Source organism: Castor canadensis, chromosome 11, assembly GCF_047511655.1.
Source record: "Castor canadensis chromosome 11, mCasCan1.hap1v2, whole genome shotgun sequence".
Lineage (NCBI taxonomy): Eukaryota > Metazoa > Chordata > Mammalia > Rodentia > Castoridae > Castor > Castor canadensis.
The window spans coordinates 118,299,363-118,321,433 of record NC_133396.1 but is presented as its reverse complement, the minus strand read 5'-3'; the positions used below and the strand labels follow the sequence as shown (position 1 = coordinate 118,321,433).

The 22,071-nt window shown below is 38.0% G+C and overlaps 1 protein-coding gene across 1 annotated transcript in view; it reads right to left on the bottom strand.

Annotated features, from left to right (window-relative positions):
• Positions 1 to 22,071, bottom strand: part of Ush2a (usherin) — a 759,580-nt gene that overhangs the window by 124,854 nt on the left and 612,655 nt on the right. The window contains exons 52-54 of the mRNA XM_074048325.1: positions 19,521 to 19,718; positions 18,877 to 19,031; positions 16,090 to 16,288 (exon numbers count right to left, since the gene is read on the bottom strand). Of these exons, the coding sequence (XP_073904426.1) occupies positions 16,090 to 16,288; positions 18,877 to 19,031; positions 19,521 to 19,718 (552 nt within the window). The remainder of the gene's footprint in view (positions 1 to 16,089; positions 16,289 to 18,876; positions 19,032 to 19,520; positions 19,719 to 22,071) is intronic.

Here is a 22,071-nt window from a genome sequence, read left to right as displayed (position 1 = left end):
AAACGTAACTTTGTATTTCTTTACCCTTTGTACCTATAATGTACCATCTCACACTCTTGGGAATATGTTTGGTGTTGACTCAAAGAATGGAGATAATTTAATGACGGGACTGTGCTTATTAACTTCTTCTGTATTTAGAATATGATGCAGCACAGTAACTGCTCAATAATTTCTGAGGGATACAAGAATGACTTAATATGTTTATGACAGAAGTTGTATATTGTTAGATTTCACCATTGTGTGTCTGGTGACCTTGGACAAGTTACCTAGCTTCTCTTTGCCTTGGTCTACTGATCTGTAAAATGGGGAATCACTATAGCATGTAGCTTATATGAGAAGATGGAATGGGATAACTAGAGTAGTATTTTATATTAGTGGAAGCAACATTTAGACTCAGCAGCATTCGACCTGGGGCATACTGACACTTAAAAGATCTTCCTTTGATTACTGTGAAAGTTCAAACAATACCAAATCCTTCTTAAAACTTTAAAAAAGAATAGTCTATATGTCAAATCAATGAGCTAGGTTATAGCACGAACCCAATGATTATTACGTCTATTTTTCATACATTTCTAACTCCATTTTCACACATTCTGTTCTTTTTGGTAGAGTGATTCTTCCTTCAGACATGTTCACATGTCACTCTGTTCCTTTATGATTTTTCCTTGCATGTTACATTTTAAATGATTTTGACTACTCTATTTAAATAATACACCTATCCCTTTTTATCTCCTTAAATGATTTTCTTCTTTCACAGTCTTCAACACTCTCTGCTTTAGTATGTGTCTCTTAACTTACCGTTTTCTCCTCTATGATGTAATGTCTGAGTCAGGACTTTGTTTTGCCTAGCACTATATCCTTCAAATAGTGTGACAGGCAGAAAGTAGGTGCTTGTTAAATTAAAGAAAAAATTAATGATCTGATTCATTTAGGACAGGAGAAATAGTCTGGGTTTTCCTCTAGAGCAATAATGTTCTACAGCTGGAGCTGTTCCAGCATTCAGCTTCAGGGCCTTTTGTGTTTCTTTATCAACTTAGTGATAAGATGCAGGTACTTATTTGATTATAATCTTCTATTTGGTTGCTATGGAGGATTTACATAATTTTGATATTTACCTGATTTATAGATGAGGAATATGACTAAAGATCTAAGTCATACCCAAGTCATATATGTTTGATAAAAGCTTAGAGAAAAATACTAAGATTACAAAATATAGAGCTAAAAAGAAAATGGAAGGAAACTTTCAAGAATGAAAGTCACAGGTAGCAGTGGCAGACTGATCCTAAAAATGTCCTACTATTGAAAAGGGGCATTTTGACCACTGTAACACCATCTCATCTGAATACTTTACTTTCTCAGTTAGAATGCAAATTCTTTGAAAGTAAGCACGGTATCTTTAATATTTTTGGTCTTTTCTTCCTATAGTGCCCATTTTAGGAGTTCAATGTTACCTAAGTGCTGTTTAGAGAAGAGCAAACCCACAAAAGTATTCTATAAGGATGACAAGTTATGAGGCCACAAGACTCAGATGTCAGTCTCTAGTGTGCTCTGACCAAATAGGTCCTTCCTGAAAGTTCCATGGACATCTATTCACTGATTTGGAGACTCTTCTTGAATTAGAAAATAGTAACAAAAAATAATGCAATTTGTGAATAAAATAAATACTTCCTAGTTTTTTCTTTTTTTCTGAATGCCAGATTTAAGTATGGTGGGAAAAAGTCAAGATACATCAGTAGGCATTTGGTCCACAAATGTGGTTTTCTGGAATATTTTGACAAAAACAATGACTTCGATTCCCTCCCTAATTTTGCATTCTGTCTGGTCTGGTTTCAGACATGCTGTAACTGCTGAAAATTTCAGGATGGGTAATAGGGGAAGATTCATTGTTACAGCTCTGTACAAAAGTTGCTTAGAGGACTGAGGAAATTTGTAATGAGATAATATTTAAGAGGAAAATTCATGTATACAAAATGGCAATTGTTGCTTCCTTACAAATCTTTCTGAAGTGAGTTGAGTGGAATCCTTTTCATACATGGCCTAGAACTCTGCAGAAGCCAGTACTTAAGAATTTCTGGAAAACTAGAGGCGAGCTCAAGGAGTTTGTTACAGGTGTTTAAACTGAATAGGCAGGTTCACCCAGCAGAGTATGGGGATGGGGCTGGTGGAGGGATTATGATTCTTTTGAAGCTACAGGGTTAGCAGAATTAAGAGGAGATGGAGAACTCAGCTTTGAACAGAAGTCAGAGGAGTTCAAACATATTGCCAAATCCAGACGAGTCCACAGCTGGAGGCATCATAATGCTTGCTTTCAAGACATGCTATAGAGCCATAGTAACCAAAACAGCATGGTACTGGCACAAAACAGACACACGCAGACCAATGGGATAGAATAAAGATGCCAGAAATAAACTCATGCACCTACAGCCAAACAGTTCTCAACAGAGGTGCCAAAAGTACACTGGAGAAAAGACAACATTTTTAACAAATGGTGCTGGGAAAACTGGATATTAATATGAAGAAGACTGAAACTTGACTCTTCCTCTCACCAAGTACAAAAGTCAAGTTAAAATATGTCAAAGACCTAACTGTAAGACCTAAAACTCTGAAACTACTAGGAGAAAGCTTAAGGGAAACACTTCAACACATTGGTGCAGGCAATAATTTTTTGGGTATAGCACCAAAACACAGGAAACAAAAGCAAAAATGGACAGATGGGATTGCATCAAACTAAAAATCTTTAGTGCAGCAAAGGTAACGTTCAACAAAGTGAAGTGACAACATACAGAATGGGAGAAAATATTTGCCAACTATCCATCTGACAAAGGATTAATATCCAAAATGTAGAAGGAAATTTAAAAAACCCCCAAAATAAATCTAATTTAAAATGGGCCACTGAGTGAGTCTTTGCTCCTATTTCCTGTGTGGTAAATAGGAAATGTTTCTCTCTCCCCTGCTTTGTCTATACTTTATCCTGTTGTACTAAAATAAATCCTTGCTAAAACTTTTTTAAAAATGGGCCAATGATCTGAATAGACACATTTCAAAAGAAGAAAGATATTCCAGCACTCGGGAGGTTGAAGAAGAAGAATTTCAAGACCAGCCTGGAATACATATCAACACCCTCAAAACCACCAAAAATAAAGAAAAAATACAAATGAGGAACAAATATAGGAAAAAAACTCAGTATCATTCATCATGAAGGAAATGTAAATGAGATATCATGTCACCATAGTTAGAATGCTCATTCTCAAAAAAATTAAAAAAATAACAAATATTGGGGAGGATGTGGAGAAAAAAGAATTCTCATACATTGTTTATAATAGCCAAGATATGGAATGATCTTTAGTGCCCATAGATGAATGAATGGATAAAGAAAATGTAGTATGTTTACAAAATGGAATGTTATTCAATTGTAAAGAAGTATGAAACCTTGTTATGTGCAGGAAGAAAAGAGGATGGAACTAGAGAGCATTATACTAAGTGAAGTAAAGCCAGGCATACAAAGACAAGTACTGCATGTTTAAACTCATATGTGGAATAGTGAGTACTAGAGGTTCTGAAGGCACTGGTGGTGGGGAGGAAAGACAACAGAAGCTGAACTTGACCAGTGCACAGGAAACAAAAAACATGTAGGCAAGTAATAAAATATTACACTGAATCTTATTATTAATTATACAATTAATACATGTTAATAAAAATAGAGTGACAGTATATGAAATACTGAGATTTAAGATCTTGTGATATTCTCACAGGTTTGGTAATCCGTACTGATGAACGGATTAAGAAAATGTATTTATACACAATGGAATTTTACACAGCCATGAAGAAGAACGAAATGTTATCATTTGCAAGCAAATGGATGGAACTGGAGAACATCATTCTGAGCGAGATTAGCCAGGCCCAGAAGACCAAAAATCATATGTTCTCCCTCATATGCGGACTTTAGATCAAGGGCAAACACAACAAGGGGGTAGGACTTTGATTACATGATAAGGCAAGTACACACAAGGGAGGTGTGAGGATAGGTAGGTAACCCTCCCCCTCCCCAAAAGATAGTATTTGATGTCTTCAATGCAAAGGAACTAATGCAGAAACTTTAAAGCTACAGAGGCCAATAGGAGAAGGGGACTAGGAACTAGAGAAAAGGTTAGTTTGAGAAGAATCAACTTAGAAAGTAACACATGTGTACATGGAAGCAATACTAGGAATCTCCCTGTATAGCTATCCTTATCTCAGCTAGCAAAAACTCCTGGTCCTCCTTATTAGTGTTCATACTCTCTCTTCAACTAAATTGAGATAAGAGCAAAACAGTTCTTGCTTGGAAGTGGGGGAGGGGAGAGGAAGGGAGTGGAGGGAAAGGGAGGGGGAAGGGGGGAGCAATGACGCAATCATTGTATGCACATATGAACAAAGGGGAAAAAAAAGCACTTTGGAAAAACAAAAAAAAAATCAAAAAAATAAAAATATAGTAATCAGACACCCAGAAAAAAAAAAAGGGGAACACAAATGGTGACTGGGTGGGAGGATTAAAGAATGAGAGAATCAAGATGGAAGTTAGGGGGCTGCAAAAAAAAGGGGAAGTTGAAGGTCCTAGTCTAACAGTTTGTGTCTGTCCTTGAAATGTGGGTACGCCAACCAAGTTAAAGGGCCATGTAAGATAAAAGGGTAAAAATGCACAGGTTCATTTTAGTAGAAGGTCATGGTATGTGTCACACAACTTTACATCTACCGTAGTTACTTTCCAGGAGCCATTCCTGAGTCTCTTTATAACAAAGATATTATTTTCCTTGGACAAAGCAGTCTTTTGAGCACAGTCAGGCTTTCTGCTTTATTTGGAGTTTATTTGGACCCCATATGATCTGAGAGGTAGACATATGACCCAGGTGTAGGCAGGGTTCCACATTCTTCTTGAATTGAGTGTGTAACACAATTCAAGTCAAGGAAAGGCAGATGTAGGACTAGAACTTTTGGTTTTAACTGCTTGGAATTCCTTCGTCTTCTTTTTTTTTTTTTGAACACCAAGAGCCTGAGAATGGAGCAGAAATGAAAAGATTTAGCATCTGCAAGCATCATTTAGGAGACTTGAATGAGCCATGACTAAAGTTAACACCTGATTTTTTTTTTTTTACTTTCATGGACAATAGTGTCCATTTGTTAAGTGTATTTGCTTGAAAGGCAAAGTGTTCTAAGTAGTATTACTCCTAAAATTATACTCAGTGCCATATGCCCACACGCAGGAGCATGTTATACATGGGAGTCATCCATGTTTTACATGAGTGCCATAGCAGCTGGCACTACCTCATCCTGGGTGATTTGCCTTTATACAAGTTGAAAAGAGTTAGAGGCTCATAGAAGAGAGAATGAGCAAAAATAGGAATGAGCTATCATATATGTTAAGAGGTTTTACCTTGAATACCACCAAACTAGGAATTATTATTCTGCTTCATAGGTAAGAAGGCTGAAGCTTAAAGAATTAAATATTTTCATGGCTCATGCCTCAATCTGCATGGGAAGCAGAGATTGGAGGATTTTGAGTAGAGGCTAGCCCAGGGTGGTCCCTCCTTCCACCCCCCTTCAAAAATAAGAAGTTAGTGAGACACTATCTGAAAGAACAAGTTGGGTGTGGTGGTGCATGCTTGTAATATCAGCTACCTGGGAGGTCTAGATAGGAGGTTCACGGTACCAGCCCAGCCCAGGCAAATATTATGAGACCCCATCTTAAAAAAATTAACTAAGGAAAAAAGGCATGGCTCAAGCAATACAGAGAGCTTGCTTAGCAAGCACAAGGTCCTGAGTTCAAACTCTCATACCACCATGAACAAACAACAAAAAACCTAAGTGTTTGTTCAGTGAATGATGAATGGTCATAGGTCATGTTAGGGTCGGGACAAAAATATCTGACTTTACCATCAAGCTCTATGCTCTTGTCATCACATATGGAATATAATTTTAAAATTCACCAATGACTGTCTTCCCTCAGATTATTAAATAGCAACATAAAGACAAAAATAATAGAAGCCATCACAGCACCACTTTTCATGAATAATATTTTAATTGACAAATCTCAATTGTATTATTTATAGCTGCTCTGGAAAGAAATATGCTGAAAAGATTTAATTCAAGCATGAAGTCAACACAAAACCTCTGAAGAACAAACAAAAATTAAAATTTGGGGTTGTTTTGGTGGTTATTCTGCTTTTACTTCTCTTTTCATTGGACACTATATATGAAGTATATTTTCTGAGACTTCTCATTTTCAAAGGCGTTAGCTATAAAGTTACATTAGTAACGTACAAGCTAAAGTTTACAAAGCACCTACTACAAATAGGCTTTAAGCTAGTACAACCACTCTGGAAAAAAATTTGGAGGCTTCTTAAAAATCTAAACATAGATTTGCCATATGATCCAGCAATACCACTCCTGGGGATATACCCCAAAGAATGTGACACAGTTTACTCCAGAGGCACCTGCACACCCATGTTTATTGCAGCACTATTCACAATAGCCAAATTATGGAAACAGCCAAGATGCCCCACTACTGATGAATGGATTAAGAAAATGTGGTATCTATACACAATGGAATACTACTCGGCCATGAAGAAGAACGAAATCTTATCATTTGCAAGTAAATGGATGGAACTGGAGAACATAATTCTGAGCGAGGTTAGCCAGGCCCAGAAGACCAAAAATCATATGCTCTCCCTCATATGTGGACATTAGATCAAGAGCAAACACAACAAGGGGATTGGACTTTGGTCACATGATGGGGCAAGAGCACACAAGGGAGATATGAGGATAGGCAACTCCCCCCCCCCAAAAATAGCATTTGATGTCCTCAATGCAAAGGAACTAATGCAAAAACTTTAAAGTGACGGAGGCCAATAGGAGAAGGGGACCAGGAACTAGAGAAAAGGTTAGATCAAGAAGAATTAACCTAGAAGGTAACACACATGTACAGGAAATCAATGTGAGTCAACTCCCTGTATAGCTATCCTTATCTCAACTAGCAAAAGCCCTTGCTCCTTCCTATTATTGCTCATACTCTCTCTTTAACAAAATTAGAGATAAGGGCAAAATAGTTTCTGCCTGGTAGTGAAGGGGTGGGGGGGAGATGGAGGGGGGGTAAGGGAGGGGGTGGGGGAAGGGGAGAAATGACCCAAGCATTGTATGTACATATGAATAAAAGAAATTAAAAAAAACCCAAAACACAAAAAACAAAACAAAACAAAAAACCAAATAGGCTTTGTTCTGTGTACTCTGTGGCATTAACAAAATCAGTTTCCACACTAAGTGCTTGATACATGTGTTAACGCCCATTCATTTTAATAATGAAAGACAGGACTATTCAATACAGTGTGTGTGCCCATATTTGTGGGAAGTGAATGAAGGAGATGAAGGTGAGGGAATATGGTTGATGGACGTCATATACTTATATGAAATAGAACAAAGACACCTCTTACAACTGCTTTAAGTGGGGCATTGAGGGAGTTGCAAGGGAGACACAGGGAGGGTGATCTAACCAATGTACAAAATAAGCCCATTTGGAGTTGTCACAATGAATCCCCCCCCTGTACAATGAATATATCTTAAAAATTAATTTTTTTAAAAAAAGAAAGTATCCCTGGAGAGTTAGAGGATATTGTATAGTCACAGAGATAAGAGAGGATGAGGCCAGGACTGACATTTGTGTAGTTGGACTAGGAAAGGTGGCCTAGAACAAGTGGATTGGGCTTCCTAGTTCTGTAATCAAAATGATGACATAGGTAGCACAAAGCTCAGTGAAGTTTCCACTCACATAGAAAAAAATCCAAGTGGGAATGTATATCTGAATATTCACTTTGAATATTATAGTAAGTCATGTGCTGAGGTTGCAGAGCACAGCTGTTAGGAGATAGGTCTCAAGTTAGACCGTTTGGGTTTTCAGAGTTACCTACTTATCAGTCATGACCATGGGCAAGTTTCCTGGCCCCCAGGTTTCTCAGTTTTCCTATCTGTGAACTGTGGGCAGGAGAGTGTAAACTGCTTAAATGGGCTTCAGATTAGCTTGAAGGAAGACACTAGCTAAACCCATCATTTTCTATATTATTTAGAACTTCTATTTTTCATATAAGGATTGGCCTACTAAAGCCTCAGTTCAAATAATCTGCAAGTAAAATCCCAACTACTATCAGGCATGAAAGATTTACATGAACTGAATGACCTTTCATGTATATGACTCTGTAAAACTCAATAAAACCCACACATTTCAACTGGAATCTGCTGTCACTTTAAGTAAGCCTCTATTGGTAGTCCTTAAAATGAGATATATATGAAATATTAGCAACAGGCAATGAAAAGGGCATACCAATTGAAAACTACTCATGAACTGATCAGGATGAAAAGAGGGAGATAAAGTAATGTCTCAGAGGAGCCATTGAGACAGTAACTTAATCCTGAAGTCGAAGAGTAGAAGGAGAAAAGAAAACATCATTCAAGTGCTCAGTATCAAATTAGAAGAGTAAGAAATAGCAGGTGCAGGGTAGAGAAAGGCAAATGCATGGAGAAAAGCCAAGCATTTAACATTTCAGTATCATGAAGATAACGGTGGCTACAAATTTCCTGAATTTCCCTATAGGGAATCATGTTCTCTTTTAAAGGAAAAAGGCATAGTATAACCAAACTCATTGCAATTGCACTTCCAAGTAATGCTACTTTCAAGAATAAATGTGTGTTAAAAAGGGTCTGCAAAAGTCTGCCCATGGTTTATAAAAATATGATTTGGCAAACAAAATCCCCATCTCTATAAGTTACATTTGCTGTACTCCATAGAGAACAGCTTGCTTCTAATTTTTAATCTCTAGGTAAATGGTTAGGAAAAGACCCTTTGTCTATTATAATTTCAGTTAGTAAGTACTATTTTAAAAGCACTCAGCCAAGTATTCAATATTGCCATCTGTTATTTTTGAAAGAATTATGACATGTCCTACAAAATATGTAATTCAAAAGGTTCATCAATGGGTACTAAGTTACAATTAGGAGAAAGAATTTCTGATATGTTATTGCATAGTAGGGTGACTACAGAAAATGATAATGTCCTGTATAGTTCAAAAAAGCATGAATAATAGACTTGAAATGTTTTCACCACAAATGATAAATGTTTGATGAGACAGGCATCTGATTTAAACATTACTCAATGTGTTAAAACATCACATTCCACTCCAGAAATATGTACAATTCATGTGACAATTAAAAAATTGCAATTCCACAAATTCTTTGGTCAGATGGTTTAGTTATCAGCTTCAGTGGGAAGAGGCTTGAATTGCTTTCAAAAGTTTTGTTAGGTGGTTATTGAGTTTTGTAAATAACCTTCTTGTGGGCATGTAACCTGTCCTGGAATCAGTTCACACAAACTGGGTACTTGGCCTGGCCCATAGGGTTCCACAACCAGTATGCTATACTCTAATAATGGTGCTTTCTTTGGTCCTCGCTTGCCTGGGGTCTCACTTAGCGATGCCCTCTAGAGCATCTCTACTCACAGATTCCCAGGAACGTCCAGTATCCATTGGCAATCTTGACTATGAAGGATGGAGTTCTAACAGGACTCTACATTAATCTGATTACATGTGAAAATCTAGATGCTCAAAACAGATACATGAAGGCATCATGGAATTACTCACAGACACCTAAGATACATTTTATATTATGATATACTGTACAGGATTTAATTCAGAAATATTTAAGAGCTGGGCAAGGGTCTCAAGTTTACTTAGTAGATTGAGATCCAAAGGACCTTCGTTCCAGGTTTGCCTGGGCAAAAAATGTTTGCAAGATCCCATCTCAATCAATAGCTGGGTGTCATGGCATGTGTCTGTCATCCTGCTACAGGGGAGGCTAAGGTTGGGGAGGATCACTGTTCCAGACCTACTCAGGCAAAAAACAAGAAACAAAAAACCCCCAAACTGTGTTTAATGGCGCACACCTCTCAGCATAAACTAGAAGGAGCATGGTCTAGTCTAACCAGGGCTAAAATGGAAACCCTTTTTCCAAAGTAAGTAGAGAAAATAGGTCTAGAGGCATGGCTCAAGCAGTAGAGTACCTGTTAGCAAGTGCAAAGTCCTGAGTTCAAACTCTGCTACTACCAAAGGAAAAAAAAAATCAGTAGTTCACATGTTACATAAAATCCTCTGCTTTTTAATGGGACCACTCTTCACGATCCCAGCAGTTCCCGTGTCATTCAGCCACACCCATTTCTGGCTCCTCCAAGAGCAGCTGTTGGTCCTGCTAACCATGCTCTGTATGATATCCACATTCTATGAACATCAAAACAAAGAGACTCTTTCATTACAAACACCAGCAAAATAATTTGATGGCTTTCAGTGCTGACTACTTGCTACAAGCTACTTTGCATCGCCAATCCTGTATTTCAGGTGAAATTCCCTCCCATCGCCAATATTCTAGTGATCAGACTTATCCCAAGAAGTATTTCCTAAATGAGCTATTGCTTTGGCAAACTCTTTTTCCAAAAACAGATCAACATTATGACTGTTTTTCAGATAATCACTCAGGAAAGACACTTGGTTTTGCTTTTGGTAACAATATCATAATAAACATTTTCTTCTTTAGAGTTCAATGTTGTTTCAGAATGAAGCCTCTGTATTTTCAGGCAGAGTTTTCTTCTCTGAAAACAAAGTATCAGGTGGCAACAAATTCTGTTAACATTTTAAACTCACAAAATCTAGAACATGGCAGAGAGAAGGGACTGCATACAACCATTGAGAAAGAACAGAATGAGAGATTACTCAGGAAAAGGACTGTGGAATATCTGGGATTATTTCTTAAAGAATAGTGTCTAGGCAGCTGTTGACAATAAGTCATTGGCTTTAATATTGTACACACTAGCAGGTTTAAAGAAAGGGAAAATGAGTAGTTGATGCTATGTCACTGTTTTTTTGCAAGTGGTCAGACTCAGAGTTTCTTTCCTCAGGTTTGGAAAATGGAAATAAAATTAGTTGGCCCTTGCATTTCCTCAGGTCCAGTGCTTGGTGGTCAGTGGTTAGCTAGTAGATGAAGAAATACAGCTCAGAGCATTGCAGGCAACTATAGGAGAAACTCCTGCTGCTGTTCTAAGGACATGATTTCCATCCTAGTTTCTTCCTCTCTGTTTCAATTAAAGAAACAGAGGGCCAATTAAGTCCAGATTGCCAGAGACTAGCTTCAGTAGCTTGTGATCAATCCATGCAGTCAAATAAAGTCCATGCCTAGTCATCCCATGCTCAAGCCAGAGCTTTTCTTTCAGAATCTTGAAATTCCTCATAATTTCTGAACAAGGGAACCCAAAGTTTCACTTTGCCATGGACCTTGTAAATTATATAACCAGTCCTGCCTGAGATTTACATGTGTTTGACAGTGGAATTTTTATCTATAATTAAACATATATAATAATTTAGATGCTGTAGTTTACTATTCACTTTTCATTCCACACATTTAAAAAATATATTAATATAGTAATACGAGAGGTACTAGTGACACAATGGCAAACAGGAAGCTATTGTCTCAGTCCTTAAAAAGCTTTACCTATTAGTTGAAGAGTAGACAATAAAGGATATTGTGATCAAGTGTAATAAATTCAATGAGAGGAAGGATACTATTGGAATGCATAGTAGAGCTACACAAAAGCAAAATCCTGTTCCGAAGAATTTTGTAACATTGATCGTCAAACTATGTTCTCTTTTTCTCAAAAGGGATGCGTAACAGATGTTTCAGCATACCATTAGATAAGAGTAGTATTACACTTTCTGCTGTAAACAGTATTGTTAGGATTTATGGTAGTTAGCACAAAAAATTTACATTATGTTCTAAGAGGATGGGGAGGGGAAGGAAATAGTCCTCTCTCTGCTAATTTAACAGTAGGTCTCTCCTTCTAAGTGAAATGCAATGATGAACACCTTCTAATGAATTATTTTAGAAGTTTTCCTGAGGTAAGAGACACATAGGCCCTTCTCAGACCTGCTGCTAAACAGGACAGCATTCACTTATTTTTCTTAGTGGATTTTATGATTTAACTAACTCTCTTACCTTCCCTCACATCTCTCAGCCCACATCAGAAGGCTGGTGTATAAAGCAGTGGTAACCCAAAGAGAAACAATGCCATAATTGACATCCAGCTTGTTCTGCACAGGACGGTGGCTGTGTTTAGTAATAAATGATATAAAAGGTCTCTTATTGACAAGCGGCCATGCGCTGTTTGCATTAGTGAATACGAGAAGATGACGGCTGTTGCTCCCTGGTCCCCATGGGCCTTCAGCTCAGTGAGATAGGAGAAAACGCTTCAGTTTACTTAAAGCATTGATAACACCTCTAAATAATTAACTGAGGACTTCCTGTCTTCAATTACTTAATGCTTTTTTTTTAACATCTTGAGAGGATTATAAGCAATTTATGGATTTCACGTGATGAGTGCATTCGGCCACTATTCCCACAAAGCATTTACGGGATCATGTTTCTAAAGCTTCAAGGTAATTAAAAATAAGCATGGAGACACTGGGGCTGTGGCAAGGAGCTGGCTTTCCCTTCTGTCATCCTAAGGACCTAGATTTTTCAGGCTCCAGGAGGACTCGCTCTACAGCTTCATTAGTGCTGGGCTGCTTAGGGAGCTTCAAGGGTTTGGAAATGATGAGAAAATCAAAACATTTCTCCTAGGGGCCCAGGCAGCTCTTTCATCAAATAGCTGAGATGGAATGGGAAATAAATTTGATTATTTTACTCCATGCCATGAACTCAATAAAATAGTCATTCACATCATAAAAATACTTCTGCACTACATTTGGTCAGTCAGCTAACCAGGGAACTGAATTTTCCCTGGCAGATAAAATGCATAACTATGTAGATCTCAGGTTTTAGACTGTCTCATGCCTGCAAATGCTCCTGTCGCACAGAGACTACATACAGGAGACTCTCTACTTGGTAAAGTTGTGCTAAGTGAAGCTTTATTTTCTCATTTGGAGGACCAGGAGGAGGAGGAGGAGGCGAAGGAGGAGGAGGAGGAAGAGAAATTCCTCTTTTGGACTGTATTGCCCAAGTGAAAGAGTCTCTAAATGTAGTCAAAATAGAGCAGAGGGACTGATCAAATGACTACTAAAGGAGTTTTTTCACTTTATGGTTTTGTAAAAATTAAAGTTATGTAGAAAAACTTTAAAATGTTTATTCTAATAAAAGTTCTGGCACCAGGGTGTGGGTCTGAATTGCTCTCTGACATAAAAATATTGATTTAAAACAACAATGAAAGGAAGGACTGGCAGAGTGAAGGAGTTTAAAGAAAACTACAATTATTTTATAATTAATGAGGCCATCAGTCTGTGGGTTTGAACATTGTAATTGAATTTGGTCACTGACATACAAATGCTGGTTTCTACAAAATGCAAACTAGAATGGTGGGCAACTATTCAAAACCAATGTCTGCTGAACAGGTAGATACTAAAGGAAGACATTTCTTTAGCTCTGGTCTCAGTTCACTGTGAAACCATGACTGATACAAAATCTTCATCAGCCCTCACTCAGCTTTCAGAACTCTGACATTCATTGTTGCGCTATCATTTACTCCAAGTCATTCCTTTGATTCCCATCACTGATGCTGCCTGGAGGACGGGCATTCGCTCTACACGATGTGCCATTAACTCCTTCACTTGTCTGTCAGTCTTCCCTATTGCTGAGAGAATCTCTGAAGCAGCAAACTGACTTTAGAGCACTTAATGAACTTTCTAGACACAGCAACTTATTTTTTTTGGAATTTAACAGTATTCTGATTTCTTTATAGGAGGCAGTAAATACCCTGGACACCCTAAGTAGTTTAGTTTTCATCTTCCTTTCTTTTTTGGCAGTACTGGGGTTTGAAACCAGAGAGGGTCTTGCACTGTTGCCAGGACTGGCCTTGAAACACAATCCTTCTGATCTCTGCCTCCCAAGTAGCTGGGGTTACAGGCATGTGCTACCATGTCTAGCCTTTCTTTTTCATCTTTCAAATGAGATTATTTAAAAAACTTCATTTATGGAGCTGTGGATGAGAAACAAATGAATCAAACTATAAATGGTTCTTTAAAATATCAAAGCGCTATATAAAGTTAAAGTTTTTTTTTGATAAAACACTACTTCAATCACTTTGATTATTTTCACTTCTAGTGAAATAGATATAAGAAACCATTTTGATTATGTGAATTAATCAGGGCTCTCTCCATTCCCACATTACAGGTTAGCTCAGAATCGTAGGGTTGGGAACACCATGTGCATATGTATCAAGCATCTTATAGTACTTTTGCAAAAACATTGGAGATCCTGCCAATGAATGCTCTTGTATGTCAGAAAATTATAGAATTTAAGAACAAGTCATGGATTTGTTTTCCACCTGTGGAGGATAGACTGCATCTATAAATCAGGCACATTTTTCCAGGCCTTTCTACATTTCCATGTAAGTTTCATTGTCTCTGTTACCAATGTACCCTGCAAGGTATGGAGTCCAATGGAAGGTCATTAACTCAGGAGGCCTGAGAAAAAGGCAGTTGAACAATGGGGAAAAAGTGAAAATTTGTCAATTCTTGCCTGTGGTCTCAGAATCTAAACTTATACAACTGGCATGATTCAGCTGACTCAAGTAAAGAACTAATCTCCTTTATGCTTTTTAATACAATGGTGGTAAGAATTCTCTCAGCCCCTTAGGCTTGTGATGGGAGTTGAGTTGGGTAGTGAAGGCAAGTATCATGGTGATTTCTTGGCGTTTATTACATTCATTTATCCACAAACATTTAGTCAGCATCTATTAACTTTTTGACATGTTAAGAATTATTCTAGGAATAAAGGAATAGCATTGAACAAGACAGACCAGGGCCTGCCCTGTTGACCTTGCATTTGAGTGTCAGGGACACAAAATGACAAAATCACCCTACTGAAATATGAGGGAGTGAAAAGCCTATGATTACAATAAGACAAGGTGTTGGGGTTGTATGTTAAAGCCACTGCTGCAGACTAGGTATTCCAGAAACCACATCTTTTCTTTTCAGAAGTGACATTCAAAAAGAGCCAGTTGTGGTGGTTCAAGTCTACAGTGTAATCCTAGCTACTTGGGAGGTGCAGATTAGGAGGATTTTAGTTCAAAGCCAGCAGGCATAAAAAGTTTTCAACCAATAGAAGCTGGGCATGACATTGCCTGTCATCTCAAGCTACATGGGGAAGCACAAATAGGGGAATTGTGGTCCATGTTACCCCAGGCACAACGAGACCCCATCTCAAAAATAACTAGGTAGAGGGGGGTGAATTCAAGTATGATGCATTTGATACATTATAAGAACTTTTGTAAGTGCCACAATGTACCTCCACCCAGCACAATAAAAAATAATAAAAATAACCAATGCAAAAAGGGCTGGCAAAATGATTCAAGAGGGAGAGCACCTGCCTAGCAAGTGTGAAACCCAGAGCTCAACCCCCTGTACCACCAAAAACAACCACCCCGAATTCCTCCCCCAAAACCATTCAAGTTAAAGCATATTATTACAACCACTAAAAGCAATTACCTAATCATATACTGTACTATATATTATTATTATTTTATTAAAGCTAATTATAATAAACAATGCTTACTTGATAAAAACATTACGATTGCTATCAGCTAATGCTAATAATAATAACAGTTACAACCAGTCAACTGTCACCTGGCTCTGTGTATTAATTGTCCACTTAGTAGACAAATGTCACCTTCTAGCTGATTTTTGCCTGCCTTCCAGTCCACTCTTGGCTGTCCTGGTCCCATTATCAATGAGTATATCCTTGGGGAATGAAAATGCGTGGTACTGTTTGTTTGAAAAAAAGTTAATACCGATGCAAAAGCCCTGCACATAATGCATATCAAAGCCAAATATAAATTATTTCTGAAGTTATCTGCTGTTGTGGCTTATTGCTGCCAGTGTGGGCTCTTCTATTAGCATGGATAAGTAGGACCTGACCATATGTCAAGAGAACATGTCCTTTAGAAGTGACCTCATATATCAAACACACACCCCTGGGATGCTTTGCCCCTCCTAACCACAGTGACAGCCTCCTCCAGTAGGTTTCCCGTTTTTTCACCTGTGACCGTATGCTGCCTCCTGTCACTGGTGTCAGTATAGAGAAGACCTTTCCCGCTCTGCCAGAGCTGGTACTCTTTCATGACGCCGTTGGGTTTCTCAGCGACACTCCAGCTCAGATGCAGAGCCTCTGCACTTAAGGCTGTGATTCTTGGTAACAGGATGCTCTCTGGAACTCCTTGGCTAGTAGTTGCAACTACCTGAAAACACAGGAATTAAACAGCAATTTATTGTAATAGTGCACTAGGTATCCTGATCAATGAGAATGTCACTTTTGTTTTAAAATGTTGTTGCCTGGCCTGGCATATCATTAGCAGGGGCTTGGAGAAACAATCCCCTATTTTTATTCTTTCCCTCCCATCCTATTTAAACAATGAAATCTGACCTTGAATACATTACATAAGTCTCAGACTACCATTTATCACAACAGGTTCAACAACAATTTTGACGGCAGAGTGCAGCCCTCAGTTTAAACAAGTAAAATCTGGCTGGCAGACTGTCTTCCTAGAGAACTCTTGATAACTCTCTTCCATATGGCCCATCAGTGTCTTTGCATTTTAACAGCCTGATTTTGTACATTTTAAGCATCAGTAAATATGGAGCAAAACCTACATCTGAACTTGCTTGCATATAATATGCTCTGAACAGTATAAATGGGCCGAGTTTCCTGTACTCTTCCTGTGATACTCGAGATGATTTTACACTGTCTGCGCCAATATTCTAGAAAAAGAACCAAGTGAGAAGAAAAAAATATGACAAAAAGCCACCAGTTATTGAGTCAATAATGTCAAAATAGAGTTTTGGATAAAAAACTGGCTGCATTTGTTTTTTCATAGAATTAAATCTGATTTCACTTTTTACCCAATTGTTTTGGCATCTGGTAGGCATGAACCATGTGTTTGCAAAAAGCCTGGAATGGTTCAAAGACCATTCCCACCATAACTTTTGATTGGGCCAGCCAGCTGCCATCTGGCTTAGTGGTTGTGGGCTCAGAGTTCCTTTCTGGGGATCCGTTAAACAAAACTGCATGTGTGTACTCTGGCTGGTGGGTTTGACTGAGTGTTTTGTTTGTTTCTTGCAAGTGTGTGAAGACACTGCTCTTCCCAAGTCTGGACCAAATGGAAAGAATCAGAGCTGTCTCTGGGCTTCTTCCAAGGCTGCTCTGACATGGTTATCTTCTGTGAAATGGGTCTTAGGTTCCTTGTATATTGTTTATTTCTTTCTGGTTTCCTTTGTGAGATTTTTGTCTTCATTTTGTAGAGTTGCCAATGCTCACCAGCATCTGTGGTGCTCTGATTTTGTCTCTAGAGTCTTCTTTGATGATTATAGTTAAACTTCAATTTCCCACACAGGTCTTTCTAGCAAACTCCAGTCACCTAATCCAGCATCTGATCAGATATTTTTATTTAAAGTGCCAAATAATGTATGCTTCTACCACCTTGTTCTCTCTCTGCCCCTTGTCTAAATAATTTTTTAAACTTAAAATTTAATCTTATTCTGTTAACACTTTTTACTTTTATGTTTGCTTACTGAATGGTACCATTATCTACAAATTGCTCAAGGGACATCTTGAAATTATCCATGGCTCCTTCCTTTTATTCCTCTATGTAAGTTTAATATCATGTCCTGCAGATTCAGTCCTCTGCTGTCTGTTGCATCTTTCTGATACTCTCTGTTCTGACCAGAGGGACCTGAGTTTAAGACATCATTGTTTCTTGCTAAAGCTACTATAGAAGCATTGGAAATATTTATTTTCTGTGCCAGATAATTTTACCTTTTTTCTGTGCATTAAGAGCAGGCAATTTGGACTGGGTGTGGTAGTACATGTCTATAATCTCAGCTACTTGGGATGGGAAGTGGAGGTAGGAAGATTTTGGCCAGTTTGGGCAAAGTTAGTATGAGACCTTATCTAAAAAACAAATTAAAAGCAAAAGGACTCAGTATGGCTCAAGTGGTAGAGCTCTTGCCTAGCAAATGCAAGGCCCTGAGTTCACTCCCAGTAACAACAACAATAACAAAAAGGCAGGCAATTTTTGTTGAAATGATATTTAAATACAAAATTCTTTTAGACTGAAGAATTGTTTCAGAAATTTTATGGATTTCTAGACTGTTACTGTTTTGCTCTGTTTTCTGTTGCTATAACAGTACCACTGAGCAATGTAAAGAAAAGAGATTTCTATTTTTGGCTCATGGTTCTGGAAGCTGGGCAGCCTGACCAGTGGCTGCATCAGCTGAGAGCTTTATGCTGTTTAACTCATGGCAGAAGGCACAAGGGCTTCTTTCAGTGCTCGTGAAAGAAGCAAAACACAAGAGAGGCAGCCCACTTTATGTACATCCTACTCTCCTGGGAACCAATTTAGTCCCAGAGAGCAGGAACTCACCGGCTTGGGCCAACTGGGTATTACCCCTATGTTTAGGGGGATCTGTCATGGCTCAAACTCCTCTTAAAGGTCCCACTACCTCTTAACACTGTTACATTGCTTCCAAGCCCTAGCATGAGATTGGCTGGGTATACATCATGTCAAGCCATAGCAATTCTCTAAAGATAATGGGTGAAGAAGAAGACAAGGTGATATCGGCATTTAATTTTTATTAATATAACATTAGTGTTGGATAAATCTCCCTTTGGATAAATCTCTCTTTCAAGATAAAAGTATTAGCACCCATTTAAGGAGACACATGGACACTAAGTTGTTTTCTGTCATTAGAAAAATCACTCACACCCAGGACACTCACACATCCCTCCCAATGGACCCTTCTCTCCAGAGTTTAGACAAACTTCCCTTACCATGCTACTGGAAGTGCAGCCAGCAGCTGTGCAAGCTTGCAGCTGGTATGAAGATTCCTGAGATGGTTGAATTCCCTTTGTATGCAAGAAGCTCAGTGATGTTCCCCGAAAGTGTTCAATTCCATTCCGGAGAAGAATGTAGGAAATATTAGGACCTAAAAGATGTAGACAGATGACTTTGCAAATGACTATGTCTTAGTGCTCTGAAGAAATGAGACAACACAGCATTTTAATTTGTTACTATAGTACTATGCTCCAGCAGTTCTTAATTACTGTCCCATGGAGGAGATGAATTTTTGATATAGAGCATTGGTCATTTGTGTTTATTTCTCTTCACTCTCAACCAAATTGACTTTCAGTATTAGAATTATTTTGCCTTTCCCACATGCTCTGCTTATTTGAAAGCAGCTCAGACATATGGCCAGGATTCAAAGAACTTTTAATTATTTTTTTTACTTAGACTAAAATTGTAAGAATGCTATGCAATAAGGTGAATGATTAATTGGTACATAAGTCAAGTTCCCTTTTCAGTAAATACTTTCTAGTGGTTAGATGCATGCCAGTGAAATGTAGCTTACAGTGATTTCAATTTCCTTCTGGATTTGCAAGATTTGGTTACTTCTATTTTAAAAGTCACTTCATACCATTTGGTTGTATAAGTTTCTTCCAGTTTAAGACAATTGCATGTTTGAGATTGTCCATTTTCGTCCATGTTGCGGGGCTCACTCCTTCAGGCACATCCTCTTTTGTGGGGGCTTTAACAGTTTCGCTGAATCCTTGCCCATAGCTGTTCCTCACAGAAATCTTGTATTCATACATTGTGTAGGGCTCCAGGTTCACATCTGGAAAGATAGAAAGTAGATCATGAGGGCTTCTTCATTTTATTTTTTTAACCATCATTAAAAAATAATATCAGGGCCTGAAGTGATGTGTGCTCAAGTGGTAGAAGCTTGCCTAACAAGCATAAGGCCCTGAGTTAAAACCCCAGCACTGATAAGACCAAAAGAAAAAAAAAATCAGAACCTTTAAACAGCCAGGTGCCAGTGGCTCACACCTATAATCCTAGTTACTTGGGAGGCTGAGATTGGAAGGATTGCAGTTCAAGGCCAACCTGAGTTGGGAAACCCCATCTCAACCAAAGGCTACGTGCAGTGGCATGGCCTGTGATTCCAAGCTACTGAGGAAACTGAGATAAAAAATGATCATGGTTCTAGGAAAGTCCAAGCAAAAAAGTTCTCGAGACCCCATCTCAATAGAAAAAAGCTGGATGTGGTGGTAAACATCTGTTATCCCAGGTATGGCAGGAAGCATAAATAGGATTGCTGTCTAGGTCAGCCTCGCAAAAAACAAGATCCTATTGAAAAAAATAACCAGATCATAAACAGCTGGAGGCATGGCTCAAGTGGTAGAGCACTTGTCTAGCAAGTGCAAAGCTTGGGTTCCACCCTGGTGCCACCAAAAGAAAGAAGCCTTCAAACCTTTCAAAATAAATGCTTAATGCTTTATTCTTTTGTGTATAAATAAAACTCCAATTTCATTATTTGCCAAATCATCAAAAAACATTTTAAGTGTTTTCTAGCTGTGGAGATATGGAATTGCAATGGAAAAGAATTCTCCATTTCTGAGTAGAGAAACGTATTCATTAAAGAATGAGTGAAAATTAAAGCACTAGACTCCTGTTTGATTAGACGCCAGTGTTTCACAAGTTCATGTTCTTTATTTCTACATGAGACAGATTTGTTAACATCGTCTCACAGTTTTATGACTGTAAATGTGACCCATTCATACTTTCTATTACTTTGTCAATATTATTTCATCAAAATATCATATGAATTATAACATACTTGCATGAGACACAAGTCTTTTTTTTTCTATTTTTATTTTGTTTTAAATTTCTTACCTGCAAACAACAAAATTTCATTCTTCCTTATGGCTGAAAAAAATTCCATTGGGTATAAATACCACATTTTCTTTTTCTACTCATCAGTGGTGGGGCATCTGGGTTATTTCCATAGCTTGGCTATTGTGAATAGTGCTGTAATAAACGTGGGTGTGCAGGTGTCTTTATTATAACCTGACTCACATTCCTTCAGGCACATCCCTAGGAGTGATATTGCTGGGCTATATGGCAGTTCTATTTTTAGTTTTTTAAGGAGCCTCCATACTGTTTTCCACAGTGGTTGTACTAGTTTACTTTCCCACAGTGTATGAGGGTTACTTTTTCCCCAAATCCTTGCCAACAATTGTTGTTGTTTTTGTCCTTGTTGGTAGCCATTCTAACAGGAATGGGGTGGAATCTTAACATGGTTTGGATTTGCATTTCCTTTAAGGCCAAGGATGCTGAGCATGTCTTCGTGTGTTTTTTGGTTATTTGGATTTCTTCCTTTGAAAAAGCTCTGTTCAGTTGATTTGCCCATTTCTTCATTGGGTCAATTTTTTTTCTGGAGATTAGTTTTTTGAGCACCCTATATATTCTGGTTATTAATCCTTTGTCATATGTATAATTGGCAAAGATTTTCTCCCATTCTGTGGAGTGCCTCTTCAACTGGTGACCATTACTTTTATTGTGCTTTTTAGTTTCATGTAGTACAATTTGTCAATCCTTTCTCTTAGTCTCTGAGCAAATGAAATTCTATTTAGGAAGTTATTGTCTATGCCCAAAAGTTCCAGTGTATTTTCACTTTTTGTTGACTAACTTCAAAGTTTCAGGTCTTATATTAAGGTCCTTAATCTACTTTGAATTGATATTTGTATAGGGTTGAAGACATGGATCTAGCTTCAGTTTTCCCAGCAACATTTGTTGAAGAAGCTATCTTTTCTCCATTGTATGTCTTGGCACCTTTGTCAAAAATCAGGTGGATATTGCTTTGTGGATTCATATCTGCATCTTTTATTCTTTTCCACTAGTCTTCATGTGAGACAGAAGTCTTAAAACTTAGCTTGTGATGATACCATATTAATGAATAAAAATAATGCATACTCCACTGGTTACTTCCTTTCCTTTTCTACCTAAACCAGAACTGAGACCAAAACCCAAAACAACCAACCTAACTAAAACAACAAAACCAAACCTGCTGAGCTTTTGGATTGGTAAAAATTTTTATTAGATAATGACCCTTGTGATTCAATGGTATTCCTAAAGTCTTAGTTCCATATTAAGCTTTAATAACTTCAGAAGTATAAATGCTACAAATA